Source organism: Opisthocomus hoazin, chromosome Z (assembly GCF_030867145.1).
Source record: "Opisthocomus hoazin isolate bOpiHoa1 chromosome Z, bOpiHoa1.hap1, whole genome shotgun sequence".
Taxonomy (NCBI): domain Eukaryota; kingdom Metazoa; phylum Chordata; class Aves; order Opisthocomiformes; family Opisthocomidae; genus Opisthocomus; species Opisthocomus hoazin.
In genome coordinates, this window is record NC_134454.1 from 18,872,153 (window position 1) to 18,888,600 (window position 16,448).

The 16,448-nt window shown below is 43.3% G+C and overlaps 1 protein-coding gene across 2 annotated transcripts; it reads left to right on the forward strand.

The window, feature by feature from the left end:
* Positions 1 to 1,855: 1,855 nt before the first annotated feature.
* LOX (lysyl oxidase) lies at positions 1,856 to 15,753 on the forward strand. Of its 2 annotated transcripts, XM_075411535.1 has the most exons (7): positions 2,706 to 2,928; positions 3,296 to 3,404; positions 4,694 to 4,831; positions 7,404 to 7,560; positions 9,981 to 10,076; positions 10,219 to 10,334; positions 11,916 to 15,753. In XM_075411535.1, exons 1-7 carry the CDS (start codon positions 2,793 to 2,795, stop codon positions 11,920 to 11,922), a joined length of 759 nt encoding a protein of 252 aa, XP_075267650.1. In that variant the 5' UTR covers positions 2,706 to 2,792; the 3' UTR covers positions 11,923 to 15,753. The 2 variants fall into 2 exon arrangements, with proteins under 2 accessions (XP_075267649.1, XP_075267650.1); XM_075411534.1 differs by lacking the exon at positions 11,916 to 15,753 and having other exon boundaries at positions 1,856 to 2,928; positions 10,219 to 10,338.
* The last annotated feature ends 695 nt before the right edge of the window (positions 15,754 to 16,448 follow it).

Here is a 16,448-nt window from a genome sequence, read left to right on the forward strand (position 1 = left end):
GGGCCCAGTCCAGTGGATGCTCCCAGCCAGCCTGGTGCTGGCTAGCAGCGATAACAAACACTTGCTTTGCTGTTGGGGGTATTCCCAAGTAAGGAGACTTTGCCCTCTTCGATGCGTACCTGCCCTGTGCTGCTTGGTGTTCTGCAGACTGGGAATTTTTACAGTTGGCTGCTGATTTCACAGTGATTTTAACCCTCTGGGTCATTTGGGTGACCGCAGGGGAGCGAACAGTGCTTAAGCAAGTCCGCCCAGGCTGCGCGCATGTCTGCGGCACAGGTCTCCCGAGACCAAGAGCAGAGCCAGCAAGGCTGGCTTGGTGAGCAGCTCGCACCAGGCACCAGCCTCTGCATCTGCCCTGCCTGTCCACAGGGCTGACTTTGATGCCCAGGATGGCACCACTGATGTCAGGGGCTATCAAGAGCTACTTTAAAGCTAAGCACTACTACAACTAATGGGACAGCAGTGTAAATCAGCATTCACAGTCGATCACAGCCACAACGCGGGACCGCGTTTTGTAGGATTCTGAAGTGCGAAGCATTTGAAGTAACATGCAGTCAAAATAAACTACACTACAAAAATGAGAGGAGAACTGTATCAAGAACATCAAAATGCAGTGGCAAATACCTGCCCGGCCAGCAGCATGCGGGCTGTCCACCTGACCTGGGGAAGCCAGCAGTGACGGGAAGGTGCCTTGCATCTACCTCAGCAGGGTAAAAACTTCCAGCCTGGGCCGATCGTCTTGGACGGGAATCAAACTTAGGAAATATCCTCACCACCAAAATTTCGGTGAAGGAGAACTTTTGTGTATTCTTCTCCATTCCTTTGCAAGGATTCATAAGCAAATGGCCCTTGGAAAAATACACTCAAAAGGAGCTCTGGCTGAAATCCATGGACCTTAATTCATTTGCCTGGCTGGGTGATCGGACTTATCAAAACACAGCATTGATGAACTCTTATAAAAGCAGGAAGGGAGGGAGAAGCTTTCGGGCCACATCCTGCTCCTCTCCTCCGGCACGGTTTTGGGGAGATGCTGCCCGAGCCAGGTTTATTTGTTCTGGTGACGGGGCTGAGCCTCTCCCATGTGAAATTTCACTCTTCAATGAAAACTTACTCCGGGAGGAGACGCCGCCAGTATATTTCTCGTGTGACTCATACGCAGAAAACCGAAAAGTCAATAGTCGAGAGTTTATTTGATGGAGGTTTTCTCCTAATTAAGAGGTCATTAAGGGGATCCGACCGTTACTCAGCGCCGAGACGAAGGTCCCCAGCAGCCGCTCCAGCCCGGGAGATGTGCCGGCCAGCAGATTTTCCAGAAACATGTTTCCTCTCTCGCTAGCGGCCCCTTCCCCCTCCCCGCCACCCCGTTTCTAGTCTCTCCAGCGCTGATGAGCTAATAGCATTCTTCCTTTGCATACTTTGGCGCTGCCCCACGGCATGCTCTGGCAGCCTACGTGTGTCTGAGCGCGACCGCCCGCCCGCCGCAGGCTCGGCACGGCTCGGGGGGAGGCAGGCAACGACGGAGGGATGGAGGGAGGCAGGGAGGGAGGGATGGAGGGAGGCAGGCAGGGAGGGAGGCAGGCAGGGAGGATGGAGGGAGGGAGGGAGGGAGGGAGGATGGGGAGCCCCCGCCGCCGCCGGCCCCCCCCCCCCCGTTCCCCCCCGGTGCGGGGCGGGCGGGGGGCGGCCGTGGGGGAACTGTCAGGGCCGCACGTTTCCAGCCGCATTACGTGAACAAATGGCGGGGGCGCAGCCAGCCCAGCCAGGGGCGCTTGTGTAACTTTGCGAGCTTGCCAGCAAGTTTAAAGTCCCTGGTCTCTCCTCCTCCTCCTCCCTTCCCTCGCTCCAGACACCAGCGCGGGCCGGAGGACGATGAGAGGCTGATTGTTTGCTCCGGCTCCCATCCGCGTCCTCCCTCGCCTATAAATACCGCGCAGAAGAAAAGCCGCTCCCGCCGCCTCCCCCGGGCCGGGTTTTCCTTCCCGACGGCCCGACCTGCCCGATGGCACCGCCCGGGTCCCGCCGCGCCTGAGACCCCGCTGCCCGCCCAACCCTTCCAGGGGCGCAGCCCGCACCCCCCCCCGGCCTCCCCGCAGCCCCCGCCCCGGCGCGGGCAGGAAAGAGCCCTTCGCTCTCCGCTCGCCCCCCAGTTTTTTTTCTCTCCACCCCCCCCCCCCCGGACGCCGTCACCCAGGGAAGAGGAGAAGATGCATTTCGCGCCGCCGGGGCTCCTGCTCGCCCAGCTCCACGCGTGCATTTACTGGAGCTGCCTGTGGCCCGCCGGCTGCCAGCAGCCGCCGCCGCCGCGCCGGGACCCCCCGCCGCCCCCCGCCGCCTGGAGGCAGCGCATCCAGTGGGAGAACAACGGGCAGGTGTACAGCCTGCTCAGCCTCGGCTCCCAGTACCAGCCGCCCCGGCGCAGGCAGGCGGCGGAGGCGGCGGGCGGCCCCATCCTGCTGCTGCGGAACAACGGCACCCTGCCGCGGGGAGCCGCCGCCCGGGCCGCCGCCGCCCAGCCGCAGCCGCAGCCCCAGCCCGCCGCCGGCAGCCGGGCGGGCTCCGGCGCACGGCACTGGTTCCAGGCCGGCTACCAGGCTCCCTCCGGGGGTCGCGGCGCTGGCGGGCAGCGGGGGCCTGGCGCCGACAGCCCCGCGGGCGCCGGGGCGGCCCGGAGCGCCTCGCCGGGGGCGTCGCGACCCGGCGCTCCCACCAGCCCCGCCGGCGGCACCGGCACCGACGGCAGCCCCGGCAGCCTGCCGCCCCTCAGCGGCTTCAGACCTGGGCGGGAAGATGTCATGGTAGGAGACGACCCCTACAACCCCTACAAGTACACGGACGATAACCCCTACTACAACTACTACGACACCTACGAGAGGCCCCGCCAGGGCAGCAGGTACAGACCCGGCTACGGCACCGGATACTTCCAGTACGGTAAGCGAGCCCCGCTGCCTGGCCGGCCCGGCCCCGCTCGGTGCCAGCGCGGCGCGTCCCGGGGGGTCGGCGGCCCTGCGGGGCGGACCCGGGCCGGGCGGCGGTTTGCGCGGCTCCCGGCCGGCGGGGAGCCCGGTGGGCGGCGGGGGGGGCGGGCGGGGCAAGGCGGGGAGCCCACCGTCGGGGTCCGGGCGTCGTGCCCGGGACGCGGCCTTCGAGAAGAGCCGAGGGGCCCGAGGAGAAGGGAGAGCGAGCTTAAAGGGGGGAGGGGGGCCCGCGGCTTCCGACGGCCGGGGCGGACGCCAGGCGTTTGCGGACGTGTCCCGGGTTGATCTTGCTGTTGTGTGGTTGGTTTGATGAACTGCAGGTCTCCCTGACTTAGTCCCGGATCCCTATTACATCCAGGCGTCCACCTACGTCCAGAGGATGTCCATGTACAACTTAAGGTGTGCCGCCGAGGAGAACTGCCTGGCGAGGTAGGCATTGCCCCCGGCTCTCCGCCTCTTCGCTGCGGGTCCTGGGGCTCACCCGGAGTGCCCGAGGACACGGTGAAGGTACAGAGGAGCGAGGCCAGAGGGCTCTCGAGGAAACGTCGCCCGCTCCGTAGCCTTCTTCGAGCCTGCCTCAGATGGTGGGGTGTGCACGCAGGGAAGCGCTACCGCCATGTTAGAGAGACAAACCACAGATGCTTCGAAGAACCTGCATTTTGTGAAAAGTTATGCTGCATGTTTCTCTCGCAAGGATCGTTTGAACGTATCTGAATTTTGGAAAACGGAGGCAGCTAAAAAAAGCACTTGGATCTGGTGATTTTGATCTCTCTCCTCTAATCCAACCGGATCACATTCTACTTCATTTAAAAAAACCCAACCCTGACCTATTCGTAACTAGCACAAGTTACTATTAAAACTATAACGTGCTAATTGTTTCTGGGCCTATGCCTGGTAACGTCTCTTAAGACTAAAATCTCCCCGAAAAGTGTTTCATAGTCTTTTAGCGGGTTGAAATAACAGCTTTGCTATGAAGTTAGGTCCTGTCCAGTTGGCAAAGAGAGATTTTTCCTGTTTTGTTTGGAAAGGAATCACCGTGGCTGTTTTTAACCATTTTAACTTGTTTGATACCTTATCACGCAAAACAGATTTATTTACATATTAGCATCATTAATTGATGTCAGACCATTTCCAGGGTTGGGCTCTTTCTTCACTTGCTGGAAAAAGAAAACATGGCATAAGAAGCAGTATTTTTTTTATGCTAGCTTTACAGTGACGACTAACTGAAATGTTCTTGCTGGCTATCAGTTGATTAAAATATTCCAGTATATAAAAATACTGTTGATAATAGCTATGTGAAATAGGAAAATACAGCCCGAGGCATGTATTTATTAATTTCTTTTACAACAAAAACAAGCATCTGTTGTGTGATCTTACATACACATTGAGTTATTTCAGTGAACAGTAACTGATGAAATTGTATTTTTGGTACCAGAGTAACTTTACAGCTAAATGCTGATCTGCTTTGGGGGCGAAGGCAGAGAGTCAGCGGTCAAACTCCGGTTTATATTATTAGAAGCAGATCTGAATCTTATGCGGTTCTTGGTCTGACACCAGGCACTTCTGAGCACACCATGGAGAATTCTTCTGCCTCTCCAGTGCATGAGCTTTGTGGGGGCTGAAAAGATCTGTGCTATCAGTTGTTTCTGAGACAATATAAAGTGTTTTTTTAAGGTGTTTCTTGCATGTGCTTACGCTCTTTTTTTGCATTATTACAGTTCAGCTTATCGAGCAGATGTTAGAGACTATGACAATCGAGTGCTCCTGAGATTCCCCCAAAGAGTGAAAAATCAAGGCACATCAGATTTTCTGCCCAGCAGACCCCGTTATTCATGGGAGTGGCACAGCTGTCACCAGTGAGTGAAGTGCTCCTTATGGTACCTTCTAATTATCTTTTTCACTAACAACTTCTCACTTACAAGGTGACATTTTCTAAAAATGCAGTGAGGCGAGGGAAGCCGTGGGGTAACTTTAGCCTTTTACTGTCTGGTTAATTTTATGGTAGTCGTAATTATTCTTTATGAAACCAAAATGGATATGAAGCTTATCTACTAGTATAAAACTGTTACTGTATAAGTTCATTATAAATACCACTGTCAAAACTGATTTCAGACTTGTACCTTCTCCCTTTAAGTACACTTTACATAGGTTATAGTCCAGTGACACTTCAGTCATCCAGTAAATAACAGTCCCAATCATGTTAAAATAACTGTGGAAACCCTAAAAGGTACATTTACTAGCATGTTCCCTATAATACATCCTGACCCATACCTCTTGACCTGAATTTTATGGGTCAGTTCTTGACATGGAATGGTCTGGTTAATATGGAAAAGAGATGATACTCAGTTGGCTGATCCCATTATCAATATCATATCGTGATACTTTAACATAGCAGTATTGCTCTAGAAATAGCAAAATTACTGGAAACATGGCAAGGCAAACGTAGTAGAACATTTTCAACATTTTGGGAGCAGGTAGCACTGCAAACTTGTACCTTTTCATAAAATTCACATACAGCAGTTTGCAGGTTTGTTCCAATTTTTGCTATTTTGTAGCAGGACCAATTGTAAAACACTAAAAAGCTTACATTGCTTCCACTCACTGAAAGTACAATTCTGCTGATACAGGTACATAAGTGGTAACTTAATAATATTCTGTTAAAAAGATAATACGTAATATGGGCTTGATCTAAAGGCCCCTGGAGTCAATGGAATATTTCTGTCTAGCTTCAGAGGGTTTAACCTTTCAATGCAGTATCAGTATCATTAGACTGATACTAGTAGTTTATAAATCTTGTAAGGACCAAAACGCTAAAATAAATCAAACCAAATTAAAAAAGCCTCCATAAATGCTTTAGTTAATCCCCACTCCTGAAAAAATCCATCAGCAACAACAAAAAAACCCCAACTCTGGTGCTTAAAAAGCTCATAAATTTGGATAAAGAGCGATTGAAATCTTCCACTTGTAGAAAAGCAGTTTCTTACTCTGCCACGACAGCCCAGCTATCACTATCCAGATGCAAAGTGTCTCTGATGTTGATTCAGTTCTTGGACAGAAAATACATTGCCTACCAAAAAAATGCATTTCTTGTGATTATTTCCATGGCAGTGAAACAAGCTCATTTGGAAATGAACTATAACTGCCAATTAATTTGGCTAGCATCGGACTTCAGTGTTAGTCATCATCATCTGTGGACTGGTTTTAGTGTTCTTGACATGCGTGCTTGTGAGGCATGTGTGCTCCTCTTTGTTTTGACAATATGTTTGAATTCTGTTTAATTATGTCTTTTTCATATACCTCTTGAGCTGAAAGCACTCCTAAATAACAGCAGCCACATGCTGCACAGACAATGTGCAGGTAGATAGCACAAGTTTAGTCTTCCACATGTTTGGAAAAAGTGAAATTACAAGAATAACAGGAGTTGGAAGTCCACAGTAAGAGCTAGAATTGACTTTATGTGAGAGCAAGAAAAATGCATCACTGTGCTCAGGTCAAAAGAATACACACTTTTGAAATAGAGACTGCATTAAGTATAGACTACAAAAAGTGTTGACAATGGGTGAGATCTGCATTGCTAGTACACAGAAACCGATTTCTTTATGCAGATTTTTGTTTTCTGAAGTTATGGATGTGTTACATTGATTAAGAGCCATGGAAATGTGAAAGTAAATTTCTGGGTTTTTGCTAGCAGGTAGCAAACTTCCCTGGAATTTATAATATGTAAGGTAAGCATTCCTAGCAAAACTCTGGCTAAAGGCAGTTATAAGATGTATAATTCAAATATGAACTACTTAATACTTGCTATTATTATTGGAAAAGAGCTGAAACAGGAAATTTTGGAAAAATGGTGCTGCTGTGGAGTCATTCCCTTAACAAATTAAAATCTATTATGCATTTAAAGAAGATGGCATTTTTATAGTAATTGAAAATTAGAACAATGGAAATTTAATTTAATTGAATGGCCAGTAATAGGAAAGCATGCGAACACACAAGTTCTGTGTAATAAATAAGATTTGGCCAGACCTAACAGAAGGTAGATCAAGCAGAAATACGTTAAAATGTTATTGACAAGATCTGATCCATCTTTAATGAGGAGGGACTTTTTACAAGGGCATATAGTTATAGGACAAGGGGTAATGGCTTCAAGCTGAAAGAGGGGACATTTAGATTAGCTATTAGGAAGAAATTCTGTACTGTGAAGGTGGTGAGGCACTGGCACAGGTTGCCCAGAGCAGCTGTGGCTGCACCCTCCTTGGCAGTGTTCAAGGCCAAGCTGGATGGAGCTCTGAGCAACCTGGTCTAGTGGATGTTGTCCCTGCTTGGGGCAGCGGGGTTGGAACTAGATGATATATAAGGTCCCTTCCAACCCAAACCGTTCTGTAAGTCATTCTATGATTCTATGATAATAATACATCTATGGTTTAACAGACATTATCACAGCATGGATGAGTTCAGCCACTATGACTTGTTGGATGCAAGCTCACACAGAAAGGTTGCTGAAGGACACAAAGCAAGTTTCTGTCTTGAAGATACCTCCTGTGATTATGGATATTATAGACGGTACGCATGTACAGCGCATACGCAGGTAAGAGTTGATTTGGAGACAACCATGTTTGTTTTCCTCCTCTAATTTAGCTTTGGATATTTTTTTCTACCAATCATCTGCTACCGTAAATTATCTGATGCCCTAACTAGCTCTGAAATTCTCCATCGTAGAGGCCAGGATAGCAGCTTGGTGACTTATAATTTACCCAGGTGCTGCTAAATGTGGGTGTCTCATTAAAATGCAGGGACACTCATTAGCATCACTGGTAACTGAACTGTATTAAAACACACCACAAGCTCTTGTGGTTATAGGACTGGTCAAGGGAGCTAAAGGGAAGTCAAGACAGAATCAGTGAAGAAGTCCCCCACAAACCGCTTGGTGATGTCCTCGGCTAGTCTCAGAGCTCACAGCTAGTATTTTTCTCCCTTGCAAGAGCATGAGGCTGCCAGGTGCTGAATTCCCTTAATACCTATAGCTACCGGCTGGCAGTCCAACACAGAAAACTTACAGTGTAGTTTTATGCGTCTATAGAAGGCTGTTAAAGACAACGGCAGCCATATGAACATTATGATGGGTCATATACAAATGTAAAGCAAGGTGTTAGGCCCTATTAAGAGAAAAAATAAAAAATGGAATGTACTATTACGATATTATGCAAATCCATGGTAGACTCTTACCTTGCATAGTGCATGATGTTCTGGTCACCACCTCTCAAAACTGCCACAAAAAAGCTTAAAAAACCCAAACTAACCAACCCCAGGAGAACAAGGATGATCAGCAGTGTAGTATGGCTACCACACTAAGAGATTTCATAGACTATTCCATTTGGAAAACCAGAAGTAATACCACATCTTGAGTGGTCCTGGATAGAAAGAGGGAGTTGTTGATATTCACTGGTTCTCACAGTACAAGAATCTAAGGATATCCAAAAGAACTGTCAGACAACAGCTTTAAAACAGAGGAGAGTACTCTTTTGACTCATGAATAAAGTATTAAACTCCTTGCCATAGGATATTGCAGACATCAAAAACATCTATATGGGTTAAAAAAATATTTAGACAAAGTAATGGAGGCTATTAAACACAAAAATCTGATGGTACCCCATGTCTTAAATACAGTTAAATGCCTGGTGGAAGGAATTTGCCTGGGTAAAGCACATTACACATCCCATTTCTTACATTCTTTTCTCCTCAGGCATGAGCTGACCACTGTTGGAGACATGACACTGAGCTTGATGGATCTGTGGTTTAACTCAGTGTGGCCATACTTATACATAAACTTGTATCCCTTATTCTGTAGTTTTTAATCTAGGAGGTAGTTATTTTATCACAGAGAAATGACAACTGTGCTTCACTGGCTGACATGTCCACATTTGAATTTTAAATATAATGAATGATCTGCAATACATAAATGCTTTGAAGAGGTTTTGTAAATATCTTTTCTCCTTCTGTATACTATGACATCTAACTAAGCAACATACATATTTTACAGCTGGAGTATTTGTGTCACTAGAATCATGGCTGTGTCAGCGTTTCCACTGGAAGCCCATATTTCAGGGGTTTGTAATTGGACTGTAAAACTTTCCTCCAGCCTCAGACTTGGCACATACATGCTAGAGTCTGAGCTGATCACCAGCTGGGTTGAGAGGGAATTCCTGCAGGACCTGGGTTTTGTGCACTCTGTGTGTTGCCAGAACAGATCAGCTTTGCCCAGAGCAATCTGTATCAGTCACGCTTAAAGACACTGGATTTTAACCACCGAAACATATATGAGGATTCTTACTAATGTTCGTAACAGCAAAGAATTTTTCAGAAAAGATTCATCTGGAAGAAAGGCTACATTTTCAGTTCCATCAGATTCTTGTGTCACTGTTTGCCTGAAGAGACACCATTTCCTTGCAAATATCAATGTGAAAATAGCCCCACACTCTACTACTATGCAGAGATGGCACTTTGGCAGAGTACATCTATAGCAAAAAGTCGTGTGATTCGTAAGGGTAAAGGCAGGTTCCAACATGGTGATCAAGTTTGTGCTCAGGGACCTCAGAAGCTATTTACTTGAGATTCACAGATATTTAGGTCCAGTATTTGGTCAGTTTTGTGGTGTTTTTTCCTCACCATTTGTAAAGAACAGTGAGTAAAACATCAACAATATTTGCATAAAAGGAGTACTGTAACAAGTGCTAACAAAATACAGATATCTCACAGAAGAACATCAATAGCGCGGGCGTTTCTTATGCAGTGGTAATACAGTGCTGCCTATAAAAGTGATTTGTTAGACTTACATATTCTAGTGCAGATATTCAAATAAACTGCCAAGATAAAAAAAAACTCATTTCCTGAGGTAATTTTCTTAGTGAAAGGTGATGGTTAAGTGAACTTCAGTCTGAGTGTCTCTAATGTCTAGAGTGCTACTATTCCTAATGATTTTTTGACATCCATCTTCACTTCATTTTTAAGGGCCTGAGTCCTGGCTGCTACGACACTTACAATGCTGATATAGATTGCCAGTGGATTGATATTACAGATGTAAAACCTGGAAATTACATTCTGAAGGTAAGGGTTTTGGAAGTGGGGAGATTTGTGGGGTCTTTTTTGTTTGTTTTTTAAAGAAGTAAATCATATGCATATAGAATTTTGAATGAAAGTTATCAACTCAAACCTGGAAGTAGACAACACTGTGCTTTCTCCCCTTAAGGTCAGTGTAAATCCCAGCTATTTGGTGCCTGAATCCGATTACTCCAACAATATAGTGCGCTGCGATATACGCTATACAGGCCACCATGCGTATGCCTCTGGCTGTACAATTTCACCGTAAGTACACTCCTTTATCTTTGCAACTGTTTTATATTCACAGGACTAAAGCTGACAAACAGATTTGTAAAGCTTAGAGATTTATTTTGTATTGAAAAAAATAACTCCCACCATTAATTCTAGTGACATCAGCTTCTTCAGTATATTTTTTCTTGGGTTTCAGGATCTAGTGTGATACTTCAGATGGTACTTTTCAAAGGTCTTTTTTGGCAGGAATGATGGGAACGGTTGCTTCACTGTTGACAAGTGCATAGTTATCAGCAATTCAAATCCTGACCTCCGGTAATTAAAACTGTTTCTGTAAGGCTAGCACTGATTTTTAAAAATTATTTTGTCTTGAAAAACAATCATAAGTGAGAATTTTGCTCTTGCAATTGTGCCATCAGGATATATAGCACTTTTAAAATTGCCACTACTGTCTGGGCTGCTAGATAACTACCTCTGGCTCATGCCTTCTTTGTATTTGCACTAAAACCTTTCTGTGCTTATTCAAGACCCATTTATAGCATCCACACAGAACTGTTGAGCAGTTACAGAGCTCTTAAAACATTCTGCAAAATCCCACACGTGTATGTTACTTTGCTGCTGCTGCTGACACAGCAGCTATCCTCCTTGAAACAGTTCTTCCAGACATACTCCATTTACAGTTTAGTTCTTTGAATGTTTGAACAATGCCACAATTATGCCTCTCCCCCCTGCCCCCGCAAAGGCAAATTCATTTAATTAATGCTCTCATGGTAGACCTACTGTAGCTTAGTATCTATGAAACACACACACAAAAAGCAATCAGTCTTCTGTTACACTGAGGTAAGCAGTTCTCAGGATTACGTATTAGTTGCTCATACAAAATATTTATCAAGTGGTTTCATTTTCATTACATAAGGAGTGAGTATCCACATTGTATAGAGGTTCATGTGAGAGAAATTCCAGAGCAGTAAATGAAAAGTAAAATAAATGACCAGCGTAGTCTGCTATAACAGCATCAGTGAAACAAACATACTGAATTAATGTGACTATTGCTTAATTAGCCTTTAAAATATTCATTACTTCCTTTGTATTAGAAAACCAGTAGTTAAATGAGACTGAAATGAGAAACATCTTTTCACACCAGTGTGGAAATCTGTATGTATAATCACACTTTGGTCATAAACGTGTGAAATGAAATGGCTGCAGCAAAATCCTCTGTTTGCTGTTGTGGTGTGGTGGTGAGACTTGCAGGAAACAGAGGAAGAAGAACAACAGGCATCCTGCAGGTCATGAGCCATTATTTTTGTCAGACCTGTGACAGCAGCTTTTAAAACATTTTTCTGTAACAGGACTGACTAATTGGTACTTCTAGGAACACCATAACTGCTCACATTCACGTTGAAGGGTAATTTATGCTTCACGCCTTTAATTTTTAGTCTCCCCATCTTACCCCTGTATTTGTTATCACTAAATATATTCATGCAGGTTGAGGCAACAAAACTTCTGCTATTGTTTGTTGACCTGAGCCTTGAAGCTCACAAAAGGGTATTTAGCAGATAGTCCTTTTGTATCTGCTTGGTTATCTGCCTAACATTGTTTCTTTTCTTTCGACAGATACTGAGAAAGATGCAAGAAAATGGATGAGACCTTGCCAAATGTTTTGAACTGAAGTATCGTTATATAAACTTCAATAAGATGTAAACACTATAGAAACAAAAGTACAGAACATACACACATACACTCACACACCTTATGTGATTTTGAAGCACTTAGGTGCTTCTTAACCAAATCTGCAACTGGATTTTAAGCGTTTAAATTGGCATTGCTTTTATTACTGTTGAAATGTGTGGAACTGGTGATTCATGCACAGATACTTTAAATTTTGAAAATCTAACTCATTCATAAAAACATGAGCATTTAACTCCTGAAAATTTGGAGTTTAGGTGATAATAGACTTCAGTGGGAGCATTACTGGTGAATGAGTTGAACACATTTTAAAAGGTAGGAAAAATTTATGTAAAATGAATTAAATAAAATGCAGTAGAAAGTACTAATGACAGCTATCTCGGAAAATACCAGAGTGAAAACCAGCTTAAGAGTAATGCTACAGTACCATTAAAACTTGCTAGGACACGTTGATATGAATAAGAAAAGTACGTTCAGTTTTCAAGGAATATTAACATATAGCAGAGAAATACATATATATATATATATCTCAGTTATACCCCTGCAAGAAAAGTTATGTTTACATTTTTAATACATTAGAAGTTTTTCCATTTTCTTAAGTAAAAAACAGATGGGGTTTTGAAAGAAACTTTTCATCTGTGGAAATGAATTAAAGAACTTAACCACCTTTCTATGTTCAAGAGATTTGTCAAGGTGGGGCTTTTAAAAGACTTCTGCAAACTTAATGTGGACAAAAATAAATACCTGTCAAGAAAAGGGCTCTTGGAGATGGTGAAGAGTCCCTGAAGTAGTCATCTGTGAAACACATCCAACTTGAACAGGTTAACCATTAAAATAATACAGGCAATTAACTCAGGTGGCACCACAAACAGAAGTAGGTCAGAATCTATAACAAAGTATTTTTATCGTGAAGAAGCCTACTGCCTGCTTCCCCCTTAAGTACTGTATTTGACTTTAAAAATGTATATCTCAGTATTCAGACAATGAAGTTGAAAATATACTATATATAGAGGGAGAACAAAAGTCAATGTATTTAACATCCTACTTGAGGCTGTTCAGGAACCAAATGTAACATTGTTAAGGGGAAAAGCTTCCAGCCCAAATTAAAGTTTTTGCTGAACTGCTTGACTGGTGCTGGGTACACCACTCCTCCTCCCATCCCCAAGTTGTTTTGCTTTTGCAGTGCACCCTGCTGTAAGCTACAGTAGCTGTGATTTTGTTTTTAAACTGTGAAATAACACATCACAAGGGGATCTGGTGTTTTTTTCAGAAGATTTCTTATCATGTAAAATGAAGGATCGACTTTTGAAACAAAGGGACCTAGAAATATTAGCATTGGTTAAGTTTAATCAGCAGTTCAAAACACCTAATGAAACATGGAAAGCTCAATATCTTTTAAAAATCCCTGAAAAATAGACATACTATTTAGTACAGTTAAAAATGAGAAATCTGAGGAGTATGGAGAGGTTTTATTATCACTATTGAGAATACTTCAGGCAGTATCTGGAAGTATTTTATGCAATGGAACCCTATGAATGTAATTTGGAAGTTTTATGAATTAATCATAATATCATTTAAGGATCAGCTTGTTCTTTACTACATATAAGCTTATTTCGTGATTATAAAGTACTTCCATCTTAACTGTAACTCGTTTACAAATTTGCACAACTAACATACATACTTAAAAAGAATTAAGAACCAGCATCCCAGTGATTACTGCCCAACATTGGGAGTGGGTGCAGAATGAATATGATTTATACCTGCAGGTCCCTTTTTGTTTGCTGAGAGATCCATTTTAGCAATCAGTCACCAGTATGGGCAACGAACAGAAGAAAAATTTGGAAACTAGATTTATTAGAAAGCCATTTATTACGTCTGCAAAAATGATAGTCTGTGTAAAGCCTAGGCTTCTGACATCTCAGTCCAAAGGGTTTTTAAGATTAAGAGGTGTTAAGGAATGCAAGTGTATTCACCTTTCGATAGACTTAATGTCAAAATTGGGGTGAGAGTCTTGACAGCAGCCTGGGCAATGGACACAAAAGCTACTGTAATGGAAGCTAGGCTGTGGGCACGGGCTGCTTCCTGGTGAGAGGTGGTGTGCTTGTACCTCATTGTGCCTGATGCTGAATGTGGGAAAAGAGAGCACTAACTGGACACAGAGCAGCCACAGAAATTGAGTTTTTCCCTCGGCTTACGAGGCAGTAACCTGCTCATGTCTATACCCAAACTACTTGCAGAACTCCACTGGAAGTCAGCAAGGAGCCAGAGGACCTTGAGCATCTGTGTAGGTGGAGCAAGTTGTAATACTGGACTTAGTCCTTTCAGTGGGAACGGCCTGGTTCAGAAAGGTGTTGAACGCCGTAACTTTGAATATTGGGGATATTGTTGCTACAAAAATGTAGCTTTTTTTCCGTAGCAAAATATTGTATTTGTTTTGAAATGTGTGTTAAGCAACATGACAGTGATGTACAATAGCACAAAAATTGCCTAAGGTAACATGAACAGTCTATTTAGAAAAACAAGGGATTTTAGGATTAAAAAAAATGAAGGAATGTGACTTTAACTTCCCCTGTTTAACTACAGCAAATCACAAAGCAGTAGAAGAGTTTATTATTATATAGCATGTGTAGAAGTAGTTCTAAATAGGGGAGTGCCAACCAGTATTTTCAGTATTTTGGATCTGCAGTTTTGACCCAGACACCTTAACTGACTTTTTTCATACTGGAATATATTTATGGGATTACGTGTATTTTTGTTGAAAAACATTTATAAAAACTGTTTTGATAAATGCTTATTTTTTACGGCAAATTATATTTTGGAATCCTTTCTACCAGACATTGGGCTTATTCCCATCATCTTTGAAAGGCATCTTGCCATTGGTCTCAGTGGGAGCAAAATCAGATCTGAATTTTGTGAGAATTCTAGTATAAATTTGCTGTCTTGCAGTCTCAAATTTCCTTTGAAAAGCCAAATCTTAAGAATGTGTGTGAAGCAATTATCTCCCACATTTCAGATCTTTAGATAAAAATTGCACATAAGGAACATATTGTATGTCAGGCTCATTAGGCTCATTACAGGAGGGGTTTGTTACGTATTTTTTTTTAATCCTGAAATACATTTGATATTTGCGTATTTCTAGAGGGAAGTGTAACAAAAATGACAGATTGGTCACCAAGGGAACCAACGTACTGTGTAGATGATGTTTTTGTGTTAGTAAAAGTCTACTCATTTTTTCTCTGCTCCAGAGTTTACTATGCAGTGTCGAATGAGTGCAAACACCACATGTTCCTTCCTGTAGTCATTCATGCATTGTTTGCAGTGTGCTCATTCAAAACCAGCAGGGTGAATTTCATAAATGAGACATTGAAAGGTGGTTTATCCTGTGTCTCACATTTATGCCGATAAGGCATTTTCATTTTCTCCAAATCCTAAAAGGTGCTGAAAGATTTTAACTTGAATTAAAATCAAAGAGTATGTTATTGGGAGGTTTTTATTATGCAACTAAATGCTACAGATACAGTGAAATGCCACTTGTTTTTGCAACTTTTTTGAAGATTTTCATTATTTCCTTCACTTTTCTTCCAAGAGTCTTAACTTCAGTAACTTTGCATCTTTATCTGAAGAGCTCTAATTTATACTATTCAGGCACTAGCTTTGTATTCTTCATTGCACTTTCATATTCTTGTGTTACATGCCCGTATTATGGTTGCAAGTTTATGTGAAAATGACTTGAATAAAAATGTTTCAAGCGTTCTACCTGTCAAAGTATTATACTTAATGCATAGGCCAGATCCATCTGTCAGTAAGAAAGCTTCAATTAAAGTTGTTACATCTATGTGAAAATGAGGAAGATTCTGTCATGGTGACATGGTCTCAAAAAAACCGCCAGAAGTTAGAAACAAGAAAGAAAAAGTTGAAAGGCATGATAAATTACCTCTCACACTATATGAAGGCTTAACACTTGAAGGCATAACAGGATGAGGTATAGTTCATCTGGATACAAGATTTCCTTACCCTATCGGCTGTCTCTGTAGGAACAAAAACTTGGAAGCTACTCCCAGAATTTCTGCTCCAAAAACTTTAATGGAAAGAACATTTGACCAGCCCATGCTAGAAAGTCTATATACTCTAGAAAATTGACTAACACATTTAACATTCAGTTACTCCAAAAATGTTCTATCCTCCATTATTTACATTCTCTGAGTACAAACCAATGTCGTGCTGCCTCTTCAGTCTGTATGCTAAACTGATTAAATAGGCTGAATTGTGAAGCCGCTCCTGTCCCTTCACTGGGGGGTTAATACAGAAGAGCACAGTTACAAATTTTGGAATGCTCACTCTAGTGTTAAACACTTAAGTATCAGCTAATGGCACTCTTGGCTTTGAGTAAATGGGAGATAAAAATGGTGTAATACCTTTGAAAATTCATAAAATAAATGTAGAATTATTTCAGATATAAAC